This window comes from Canis lupus, chromosome 10 (genome assembly GCF_048164855.1).
Source record: "Canis lupus baileyi chromosome 10, mCanLup2.hap1, whole genome shotgun sequence".
Classification (NCBI taxonomy): Eukaryota; Metazoa; Chordata; class Mammalia; order Carnivora; family Canidae; genus Canis; species Canis lupus.
In genome coordinates, this window is record NC_132847.1 from 67261005 (window position 1) to 67273662 (window position 12658).

The 12658-nt window shown below is 37.4% G+C and overlaps 1 protein-coding gene across 3 annotated transcripts in view; it reads right to left on the minus strand.

The window, feature by feature from the left end:
* SVEP1 (sushi, von Willebrand factor type A, EGF and pentraxin domain containing 1) overlaps positions 1–12658 on the minus strand; it is a 181887-nt gene that overhangs the window by 90875 nt on the left and 78354 nt on the right. For all 3 annotated transcript variants that reach the window (XM_072842318.1, XM_072842317.1, XM_072842316.1), the window contains exons 9-14: positions 11839–11968; positions 8354–8461; positions 6832–6963; positions 6037–6231; positions 4350–4471; positions 2410–2518 (exon numbers count right to left, since the gene is read on the minus strand). In XM_072842318.1, coding sequence (XP_072698419.1) covers positions 2410–2518; positions 4350–4471; positions 6037–6231; positions 6832–6963; positions 8354–8461; positions 11839–11968 — 796 coding nt within the window. The remainder of the gene's footprint in view (positions 1–2409; positions 2519–4349; positions 4472–6036; positions 6232–6831; positions 6964–8353; positions 8462–11838; positions 11969–12658) is intronic.

Sequence of the window (12658 nt, forward strand, 5' to 3'; positions counted from 1 at the left end):
TACATTCCAATCTTAGAGATGTCCAAATGAAAAATGTACATCTTAGAATTTATGAAATGTAGTACCTATTTGCACACTGGCATGATTTTTATACTGAGAAATATTCTTAGAAGTAGATTTCTGGGTTTGAATATTTTTAATCTTTTTGATATATATTGTCAATTGCCCTCCAGTTTCTCCCCTGTATACAATATATGCATATGATTTTTTTTCCCTTATATCCTTACCAGTTTTGGGTATTATGATTCTTACTTGAATTTGTTAATCTGACAGATCAAAAACAGCATCTTGTTTTAGTTTTTTTTTTTAAGATTTTATTTATTTATTCATGAGAGACAGAGACAGAGAGAGAGAGGCAGAGACACAGGCAGAGGGAGAAGCAGGCTCCATGCAGGAAGCCTGATGTGGGACTCGATCCTGGGTCTCCAGGATCACACCCTGGGCTGAAGGCAGCGCTAAACCATTGAGCCACCTGAGCTGCCCTCATTTTAGTTTTAATTTGAATTGCATGACTATTATGATGTCAAACCATTTTAATATATTTATTGGCCCTTTGGTTTTCATACATTATGATTTGCCAAGGTGTTTTTAGAAATATTATGCTAATCTTGTGACTTTCTACTGTAAAGATATTCAAGGAGAAAGGCTTATCTCTTAGGATCAATTGTACCATATTGTCCACATATGATTCTAGGAAACTGCCACTTTATCCTTATTAGATGACAAATATCACTCATTTCAAAGCCATATGATGACACCTGGCTCCCTCTAGGTGTATCCTTATACCCTTAATAATCTGCCTCAATAATCTGGGAGGTGAAACCTGTGTCATGTGTGACAGAAGAGTCATGCCACTGCCAACTCTATTGCCAATGCCACTTCATGTTCTTCTAAAACTTTAATGTCCAAAATCTTCACTGAGAAGTTTTACATAATAGTTAAAAATGGGAAAAATAGCAAAGCTTACCAGTAGGAAATTGTTTACATAAAACTGATTAAATATGTGGCCATTAAAACTGAAGCATAATATTTAGTGACAGAAAAATGTCCTCAATATAATATTAGGTAAAAATTCAAGTTTAGAAAATAGTATGGCCATATATACATATGTGTGTATAGTTATATGTATGTATGTTAATGAGCATATAGTAATACATATACTAGTATATTAACCAAATTTTTTATGGAACTGTGGATTATCTTGATTTCATTCTTTAGGTTTTAGCATTTTTTCAAATTTTTGCATAAATATACTCAAAAATGATATTTTTAAAATTTAAAAAGTGTAAAGAAAATGTCAACATCAATCTAAATGTTAAGTCACTAAAAATATTACACATATGATTAGTGTCAGAAACAAAAAAGGATGTCTGCTGTAATGTCAATTAATATTGTCTCAGATAGCCTTCCAAGGACTTTATGTGTACTTGTACTTATTCATTTAATCCTGAGAATGGCCCTATGAGTACAGTACTTTTATATAACATCCATTTTATAGGTGAGGAACCTGAGGTACAGAGTATGAACTTGCTAAAGACCTCACAGCTAATAGGTGGTAAAGCCAGAATTTGAACATAAAAAGTTGGTCTTAGAGTCCATGTGTTAAACCATGATACTTTTTGTTATTGCTTTTTTTCTTTTTTTTTTTTTTGAGAAGAAAAGGGAAGAGGGGGAGGGACAAAGGGTAAGAGAGAGAGAATCTTAAGCAGGCTCCATACTCAGCATAGAGCACAACACAGGGCTCAATCTCACAACTGTGAGATTATGACCTAAACTAAAATCAAGGGTCGGACGCTTAAGTGACTGAGCCACCCAGGCACCCCATCATTATTATTTTTAAAAACATTATTCTGGAAGTGTTTGACAGTTTTATAATAATGCAACAAAAATGAGAAATATAATTACTGGAAAGTTTGATGATTTTACTAATGAAAGAACCAAGAGTGACTACTGAAATCTTCCAGAAATATTAAGGCAATTAGCTAAATGGCCAGCTACACCAGCATACAAATCACGTCATACTTAGGAATAACTTGAATAATAATGCTCAAAGATAATATGGAGAAAACATGAGAATAGATTTAGAAGGTATATCAGACTTGAATAGGTTGAGTCTTAACACATTCTGGGGAAGAAATCTGAATATTTTACACTTGTGACTATTTTAAATCAATGACTTAGTTGCAATTTAAATTGAATGCCATATAAAAATTGCTTTAGTACTAATCTAAGATATCATATACATATTGAAATTTCACCATCATAATGTGACTTATTTTTCTTAGTTTTTATCATCTCAAGAGTTTTGGTTTAAAAAAAGTTAATTTGTCTAGTTTGCCCCACTCTTCTGAAATTATGTTATACTGTGGATCACTCTTGCAAACTACTGACACTGTATAACTTTATTACCAATTGCAAAGCCGTTTTCATAGTCATAATTGTATTCGAGGCAATATTTTTTGGTCAGGTCCTCCAATCTGCAGTCAATGTCATCAGCATCACTACAAAATGATGGGACCTGCAAATGAAAAATGAAGAGCGTGAAACATCAATCACATATCTGTGTGGTCTGGATAAGCCCTTTATTCAGCTAGACTTCATATTTCTCTCCACAGGAGGGAGGAGAGAACCAAAGGTCTGCTTGCTCCTGGACAGACTCCTGTCCTTTCTCCATGTCCTCCCCTAGAGGCTCTGGTGCTCATGGACCATCAGGATTAGTTTCATGGCTTTTCTCTGTGTAGGTCACAGATCACCAGAAGCCCAGGACTCCTGGCATATCTCTTATCTCCGAATTTTCACCCCATATGGGTCCTTAGGTCCCTTTATCTGGCTCTATCTCCCACTCATCTCTAAGTCCTTAGAATCTTCCTCTGCCCTCTGAAACTCAACAGTCATCAGTGAATCCCCTGTTATTTTTTTCACCTCTATTTATGGTCCCTTCACCTTAGTTCTCAATGACACCTCACTTTTCAGTTTTCTCAAACATGGGCATGGAGGCGGAAGAAGTGTCTTCCTCACTCTTGCCTGCTGTTTCCAGATTACACTCCCTCACCCCTCCTTAGAGCCTCACAATCCTTAAACTCGTGGTATAGTAGACAGCCTCTCCTTGTGGCAGCTGCCTACAGCCTTTCTCCATTCTGCATCACCCCCTCATTCCAAGAACATCCAGTAACTGTTGCTGTTATAACTGGTGATTTCTATATCCAAGATCCAGCTAATCCTTCCTTCCATCACCAAGCCTTCTCATTTCCTTTTCCCCTTCTCCTCTAGTATTTCAGCCTTACTTTGTCCCTTGCTCTCATGATCATACCCTCAGACCTCCTCATTACCAGTAACGGCATCCTCTTGTACTCTTGGAAGTCCTTGACGTCATCAGATTTATAATCCATTGACCCTATCATCTCTTCACTGTCTCTCAGCCTGATGTCTTCACCTTCTTATTTATCTATCTTAGATTCTATGGCTCATCACCAGAAATCACTCCCTGATGGGCCCCATCCTCCGATGATTGTCTGCAGAACGCATAACCCTAGTTAAACTAAGTGCTTTGTTTTCTCCACAATCCTGCTTCCTGCCAATCCTACCACCTTTCTTTAGCACATTCATCTGTGCTGTCCTAGAAAATTATTTTATACCATCAACTCTCTTTCTAAACCTCAACAATTCCTCCCCATCCTTACTCTCCCAGCTGATCACTCTGCATCTTTTTCCACTGAGCAAATAGAAGTCAGGAAAGATCCTCTGACACACTTCCACCACCATGTATACCCACTCCAGCATCTGTGTCTCTGTGTACACTGCCTCCTTGACTCCCCTCTTTCTCTCATACTGTACATCAAATCTACTCTTAGAACCTATCCAAAAAACTAAGCTGCCTACTCTGTTAGGGATACAAATATGTATATAACACATTTTCTTCGAGATGCTCAACACAGTTAAATACATCATTTTGCTTTCCTGTAAACAGTAAAAGAATCCTAAACAAAAATGCATGAAAGAGAAAATCCTCACAATGTTCAATTATCTCATCATAAAACAAATACAGTCTACAATGGCATTTTTGTCATACTTAAAATAACAAAGCAGATATTTTCAAACCACATGGACCCCACGCTTCTCTAGCTTTCTGACTCAGAATGTTATAAAAAATTCAAAATGTTTTAATAAAGATTCACTTATAATTCATTCCAGAAGTCCAAAACCTATGGGTAATTCTAAATATTAGGAGCAAGTTTGGATTACAGGGGGCAGGAAATCATCAGGACACAGAATTCCAGTTATAGGTAACTATGAGAGGCTATGAAAAGCTCAGTATTGTTAAAATATGACAAACAATACTCCTGACATACCATTTTCCCCAGGGTAGTCTCAAATGCTTCGGAAAACTTCTTCAACAGATCTGTATCATCACAACGAGTTGCTTTGTACAGCATCTCAAAGGATTTGAACCCATGGTTTGCAAAACGTTTTACTGGAAAATGTTAGAGAAAACAGCTTCAGTTGGTTAAGATTTTTCAACACAAAGATTTAATTGTCTTTGGAGTAACTGTAACTTAGTACTTTGATTCTAAAATGATCTGTGGGATTCCTTTAAAAACAAGAGACAGTTGAAAAAAGTTTCTAGGCATTAATTGATCACAATAAACCATGATGAGCCAAGCAGCACTGTACCCAGTTACCCAGTGATGAGGTTTGCTTTATTATTCCTTAGCTTGCAATCACATTAAGAAAATGCGCATTTAAGGGAAAAAGCGACTTGAAAATTTTTAAATTATATTTCTGGAAAGTTTTGAAAAGTCTTGCCTGGGTCAAAGATATCTTTTATGTTTACATAAATTTGTATCATATATGTTTTTATTATATTTTTAGCCAATATACATTGAAAAATTTCTTTTTTTTTTTTTTTTTTTTTTTAGATTTTATTTATTTATTCATGGGAGACACATAGAGAGAGAGAGAGAGAGAGACAGAGACAGAGACAGAGACACAGGCAGAGGGAGAAGCAGGCTCTATGCAGGGAGCCTGACGTGGGACTCGATCCCGGGTCTCCAGGATCATGCCCTGGGCTGACAGCAATGCTAAACCGCTGAGCCACCCGGGCTGCCCGAAAAATTTCTAAATATGATGTACAATCATAGTCCTTGAAAGTGTAATTTTCATAGAGAATTTCTCCTTGGATCAAAAACTTGCATGGTTAGACTTAGCAAGATGTCCCATAATATTCTGAGACAATGAGTCCTAAGAGCATCAACATTAAAATCCTACTGTCTAAATCTGTGATAAAGGTGAGTGATACTGTAGAACTTTTAATTACTCCCCACATTTGGCGGGGGGGTGGAAATAGCTCAATTGGGCTTTACTTTTTCCAAGAAGTTGGTATTTAAACTCAATCTATGGTACTGAATCAAAGATTCATTCCAAAGAATATTTACTTACACTAGACAGAGATATTGGCTATTTTTATAAAAATACATATATTTAAGATTATAGAATAGTTCTAAATCTAAATCAGACCTAAAGAGATTGTGACTCATCTTTCATTCCATCACATATTGTGGATCTTACTTTAAATACAGCTCTTTTGCGGACTATGAGACTGTAAGTTCAAGTTTACAGATCAAGAACATGCTGGCAAGTCTCTATTTCTGGTAAATAACAAAGAGAGGACCAAGATGGGTTTGCCTTAAACTGAATCTTGTCCTGTTGCAATCCAATCCATAACCAGACTTTGACGGGCTAACATTTTAAATCAGAGGCTGAACATTTCTCTTACTCATAGACATTTCAAATTCATGGCACCAGTTTTTAAAACAATAAGCTCAATGCCGAATGTGGACCTCAAACTCATGACCCAAAGTTCAAGTGTTGTGTGCTCTCCTAACTGAGCCAGTCAGGTTCCTCTCATGGCATCATTTTTCACTAATTAAACCCAATTCCTATAAAAAGGCAATTTTCCTCTTACATGCTCAGAAACGTACACTCACCCAAACACACACTCACATATATGAAAGGAGCCCAGAAAGAAAGAAAACATACTAGCACAGTCTGGCCATTCAGTGGAATATGGTGGGTTCCAGATACCATCTTCATAAGCACAGTAATACTTCTCAGTAGACCCTTCTGTGAAATCGTAACCCTCCAGGCAACTTAACGTGCAGTTAACTCCGGCGCTATCTTGAGTACATATAAAATCCCCATTTACGGGTGTAAATGGAACTTCACAGGGAGAACCTGCATTAAAAAAAATTGTACTATTTACATATGGTGGTATAAACAATATTAATTAAATTCTATGAATCTAAGCTGAATTTTGAAGAGGACTCCTCCTGTCTACCAGTATTCCAGGAAAAACTTCCTCACAAATCCTTAGTATGGGAACATGACAACATATCCTTCTTTGTTCCTAGGTGGGCGCAGCTGAAAAGCTGTACCAATGTGTGGTCAGAGGCTGTGCATATTTTACAAATGCTAATTTATCTCTGACTTGGGGTTGTTACTGGTGGCATTTCTATAAGAAGAGTATAAACTAGATAGCATTAGGTAGCAAGTACAATTTCAGAACCTGTCTCCTCAGTTACCCAAAAGAGAATTAAGACAATAACATTGTGTACCTTTGGTGAAGATGTTAATGAAATGTTAATTAAAGACTACCCTTGAAGAAAATAGTTCTATGTATCACAGAGTGAAGCAATGACAACTGGAAATGTAAATAAGATCTGTCAGTATTCAAACTTAATGAATCTATTGCACACAGTCCATTTATTTTCACAAAATACAGAAATTACATATAAAAATGTCAACTAGATTTCTGGAACTTTATGAAGAAAATACCTTTTATGACAATGTGGATGTCACAGCTCCTGTTATTGCCCGAGGGGTCAGTGGCTGTATATCGCACTATAGTCTCTCCATGAGGGAAAAGTTCTCCTGGTGAGTGGCTCCTGGTGATGAGTAACACGGCCCCTGGAAAGGAAAGAGGGGACGTAGTTTTGGGGTGACTAGTCTGCAGTCACTTTACCAGTTTGTTTATTTGATTTGAATTTTCATCTTCTATTTATACAAACCAGCTGGGCATTCAATTTGTGTTGATTTGGTCACCAGTAAAAAAAAAAAATAAAAGATGTAATATTTATACTACAAAATAGAAGTATAAGACTCAAAAACCTCGAGGCACCTGGGTGGCTCAGTGGTTGAGGGTCTGCCTTCGGCTCCGGTCATGATCCTGGGGTCTTGAGATTGAGTCCCACATCAGGCTCCCCATAGGGAGCCTGCTTCTCCCTCTGCCTATGTCTCTGCCTCTCTCCCTGTGTCTCTCATGAATAAATAAAATCTTTAAAAAAAAAAGACTAAAAAACCTCATTAGATTAAGACATTCTTGAGGTGTCTACATGGCTGTCAGTTAAGCGTCTGCCTTTGGTTTAGGTCATGATCCTGGGGTCTTCAATCCTGTAGGGATAGAGCCCTCCATCGAGCTCCCTGCTCAGCGGGGAATCTGCTTCTCCTTCTCCCTCTGCCCCTCCCCACACCGACTTGTGCTGTCTCTCTCTCTCAAATAAATAAATAAATAAAATATTTTTAAAAAAAGATTAAAGCAAAAAAAAAAAAAGATTAAGACATTCTTGCTAAATAAATGATTTTCCTTGAATAGGCCAGTCTATTGGAATATTGGAAAATTTTTAAAAAACTCAATTTAGTTAACATATACTATATTATTAGTTTCAGAGGTAGAATTCAGTGATTTATCACTTGCATATAATATCCAGTGTTCATTACATCAAGTGCCCTTCTTAATGCCCATTACCCAATTATCCCTTCTGCCCTAATCACCAATATTGGAAATTTAATTAAGAAATTTATTTAACTCGCATTTTCCTATTGTTGCTTACTGGGTTTTAGTGAGACTTTTAACATGAACTTCAACTGTATCTACTCATTTTTTTCTGCTTCCCTATGAACTTTTCTAATTTGAGGGGCACATGCTTAAGGAATGAATATGAATACATAGAACTGTACTAATGATATTAATAAAATGAATAGTTTATGCCTTCAGGACAATGTACGCTTAGAGACTCAATGAATTTATTAGAAATCTTCAAGTACGACAACTAGTATAGGTTTAATAAATGTGCATTGGATACTGAATGAAGGGAACTCTACGGGTAGGTAGGATTAATGATATTAAATTATATATAATTATCCTAGCATTAAAACATATATTACCTTATATGATTATTCATTCCATTTAGATAAGACGTAATTTGCTTTTCATTTCTTTTATCCATTTAAAAAGCATTTAAAAATGAAATAAAATTCAGTGTTAACCATGCTGACCATAAAATCCTTGTGTCCGCACCTGAGTTGTCTGAGAACTGAGGCTCATCCCATGTTGCAGAATGCTCCTTCTCTGAGACCTGCATCGGAGGTGGGGATCTGCACCAGTCTATGCTAGGTGGTTCTACATCTGAAAAACAAGAAAGCAGAGAAAGAAGTCACAACTGACACTCAAAAATAATGAGGGGGTGTGCACAAGAGAACTGAAGTCTGCTTGTGCTAGCAGAAAACCTTGACCTTGTTAGGCTGGCCCTGGAGCCTTTTGGACAATGAGATCTGTTTTATTCCTGGTCTCAAGGCAAAAGAAAGAGCGGATTCTTATTAGGTTGCTCTCTGCCTGTTGAAGAAGAAATACTAGGTTCCTAAAATCACCCTGAGCACAGCTGTGTAAAAGGCAATTCTGGGGGTGCCCGGGTGGCTTAGTTGGTTGAGCATCCAACTCTTGGTTTTGGCTCAGGTCATGATCTCAGAGTCATAAGATTAAGCCCCTGCCAGGTTCCGTGTTCAGCGCAGAGTCTGCTTGACATTCTCTCTCTCCCTCCCAATTGCACTCTCTCGCTCTCTCTCTCTCCACCAAAATATATAAATAAATAAATCTTTAAAATGAAAGATTTTAAAAAGGCAATTCTGGATGTGATGGCCATCCTACCCATAGTAGTTGTACTGATCAACCAGGAAGTGAAATGAACCTTCCCAGAGAAGCAGAAGGAGTGAAATGACCAAATCTCAGACTATGTAAATTTAAGGGGCTTATCTGAGGTCATTAAGCTAGAAGACTGCAATCACAGGATTAAGACCAGGGTATTTCTAACCATGATACATGAAAACACGTACTTGGAAATTAAATGAGCTGTATCTGTGAGAATATATAAATTTCTGTTTTTATGCTACGTCTTTTTTCTTCATGTTTGTCACTTCATTAGTGCAGTCGCCTTTGGTTTACTACTTTCCTAGGCCATAAACTCAGTGGACCAGTGCCGAAGCCTCTCTTGCTTACAGTGAGCTTTCCACGGCAGAGCACAGCACCAGGTCCATAACACATGCTTAGAAAAAGGTTGTTGAATAAAGAAAAAAATTAAGAAATGTTCATTGGAGGTCTATGTACTTGAAAAATGCTGAATCAAGTCAATTCATAGTTAAACTGACCAATCTGGCAGGGTTTACTATTTTTCCAAAAGAAATTGCAAAAAGGTGTTTTCAAGATTTTCTAAACTTACCTGATTCTAGACAAACATTTTAAAGTTGAACTGCACGTACACAAGAGCACTAAGACTCAGTCAATTACTGTCAAAAGAATGGGAGGTACTAGCAGAGGCACTGTCTCCGAAAGAGAGGAAAAAGCCTATTTCAAAGCAAGGGAGGCAGCATTCCCTGGAATGCTAAGCAAAAGCATTCCTGCTTCCTCCCCTTTATCATCAGTAAGACATCCACACCCTGTCATCAGAGGAAATAAGAAAATGTAGGCTTTAGAATATTTTCTCTGTCTCTCTCTTTCCCTCCTCCCTCTCTCCTTGTCTCCCTCTCACCTTCTCCCACTTTCTCTTCTTTCTCATATCATCTCTCTTTCATAAGCTGAAAATTCTCCTAGTGTCTAGCTAGACACTTGAGTACACATTTTACATTTCACTGCATTGACACTTCATTGTGAAAAATTAAAACTTGGCAAACGCTTGAACCACACTTCCATGTTTAAAATCACAGTACCATAAACAAATCCAGCATATTTTCCATATGACTGGCAAAGTTCATGTTTAAAACAACACTGAAAAAGCAGTGAAAAAACCCTAAGTACTATGAAATGAATTAGACTGGTTTTTTATTTGCATTTCTTTTTACCTACTTTTACCAATACCTGTAATTTCTAGGGTAAGGAGCCAGTCTGATATACATTAGTTACTTCGAGAAGTTATGTAAAATTCTTAACACAAAATGAATTTAATGTGTTGGATTTTTAAACAGACATATTAAAATATGAGATGAATGTAGCAAAATGTCAATATGTTTACATAGATCTGAATGTGCGTCCGGCACCAGTTCAAGTGGTTCATGAATTTTAACTAACTAAAACCCTCACAACAACCCAATGATGTAAGATGTTTATTAATTCTATTTTTGGATAAAGAATCTGAGGCACAGGGTGGCTACTTGTCACACTGCCTTTAAGGGGTAGAGCTAGATGTGGACTCAGATTGGGCTCAGAGTCTGTGCTCTTGACCACACTACAGACTGCTTGCTACATATCCTATTTCTCCATGTATTATATCTTAGTGGTGGGTATCTGGTATTTGCTGAATATCTACTGAATTGATTGAACATACGAAGACAAATTGGAAGATAGAACAGCAAATCAGTGGGCTCCCTTCCCCCTGAAAAGACTGATGTACAGCAGTGGTTGTAAGGATGAAGAGACTGGGGCAGATTTCAGGGACAATAAGTAGATGAAACCAGCAGACCTGGATAACTAATTGGATGCTAGTGATGGAAGGAGAGGAGTCAAGGATGAGTTCCAGGTTTTTGCATGGTGGACAGGGGGTTGGCTGTGCCATTTTCTGAGCTGAGAAATAGATAAGGCATGAGTGAGAAATACACAAGGATGATCTTCCATCATTGGGTTATTGTAATACATTGGTTATTCCCAGTGTAAGACAGCTCCACGGAAAGCTCAGTAGGCAGTTCTATATATTGGTTTGAATTTCAGAAAAGAGATCTAAGCTTGAGACAGAAATCTGAAAGTTGTCAGTTAACTAAAACACTGGGAACACTATAGAAAGAAAGACAAAGAGGACTAGGCTGGAGCCCTGGGGATGATCCACAAGATGATCTGAGGAAGAGAAGCTATGTAGGAAAGAGATAAACAAGGAGAAATGAGAACAATGTGTTGAAGAACCAAGAAAGACCGGTATCAGATAAGGAGAGTGTGGTTAACAATGTAAAATCTAGGGGCACCTGGGTGGCTCAATCAGTTAAGTGTCTGCCTTCAGCTCAGGTCAGGATCCCGAGTCCTGGGATGGAGCTCCTGCATCGGGCTCCCTGCTCAGTGGGGAGTCTACCCCCCCTCCCCTCTGCTTGTTTCCTCTCTCTCTCTCAAATGAATTAATGAAAAATCTTTTAGAAAATTAAAAAAAAACACTATGGAAAGATTATGTAAAATAAGAACTAAGAAGTGTGCAGTAGGAGTAACTCTAGAGACCACTATGACCCTGTTGAAAGTAGTTTCTGTGAGTGAAGGGAACAAGAGCCAGACACGCTGAGTGACTGAGATAAACGGCCTGTGAGACAAAACAGATGGCAACTCCTGGGAACTTCAAAAGGCTCCTATTGGAAGAAATCAAAGAGAGATGGTGACACTTAAAGAGTATGTAGGTTTCAAAGAGGGAGTGGCTTGAGCAGGCTTCAAGACCAGCGGGGACAATCAACAGGAGGAAGGTGTTGAAGATAAAGGAGTAGCAAAGCCCTTGGAGTGCTGGATTATTTTCACAAACCTACTCAAGTAATTTTATGACTTACCAATAACCTTGACATGGAAAGTGCAGCTGGCTTGGTTGTTGGATAGGTCAATGGCTGTATATGTGATAGCAACATCTCCAATCGGGAAAAGGTAAGGTGGGGTGAAAGCTGGATGAACATGGATTGATACCTTTTAGGCACAAATAGATATTTTGAAAGTTAAAGTTAATAGCAATAGTACATTCATTCTTTTTTACTTAAATATCATCAGGAAAAGTGAGATTAAAAATGGCACAGTATTTCATAGCAAACAGAAAAAAAAAATCAGGCACAGCCTTTTGATGTGTCTCTTTCCAAACTATTAGTCGATTTACATAGTTTATACAGTAGGCATACATATGAAATGTTGTCCCTTGTTTTTTAAACATAATGTCTTAAAACATTCTTTAAGCTATTATATAGTCTTTAGAACTTAAGGAGACTCTTAAATGTCTCCATAGTTTTCCATAGAATAAATATATGCTGATTAAAAAAAAAATCAGTCAAAGGACATTTAAATTGATCCCAGATTTTCCTATAGTGAACAGTACTGGGATAAACAGTTTTGTACAGGTAATTCTAAAATATTTTTATTATGTTTCTATAATAAATTTCTAGGCCAGAGTTACTAACCGCAAAATCATTAACATTTTATTGATGATACAAAATTTCTTTCCCAAAACATGGTAACAACTTGCATTCCTATTTGTCAGTATTTGGTTTTTTTATAATAAATTTATTTTTTATTGGTGTTCAATTTTCCAACATACAGAATAACACCCAGTGCTCATCCCGTCAAGTGCCATCCTCAGTGCCTGTCACCCATTCACCCCAACCCCCA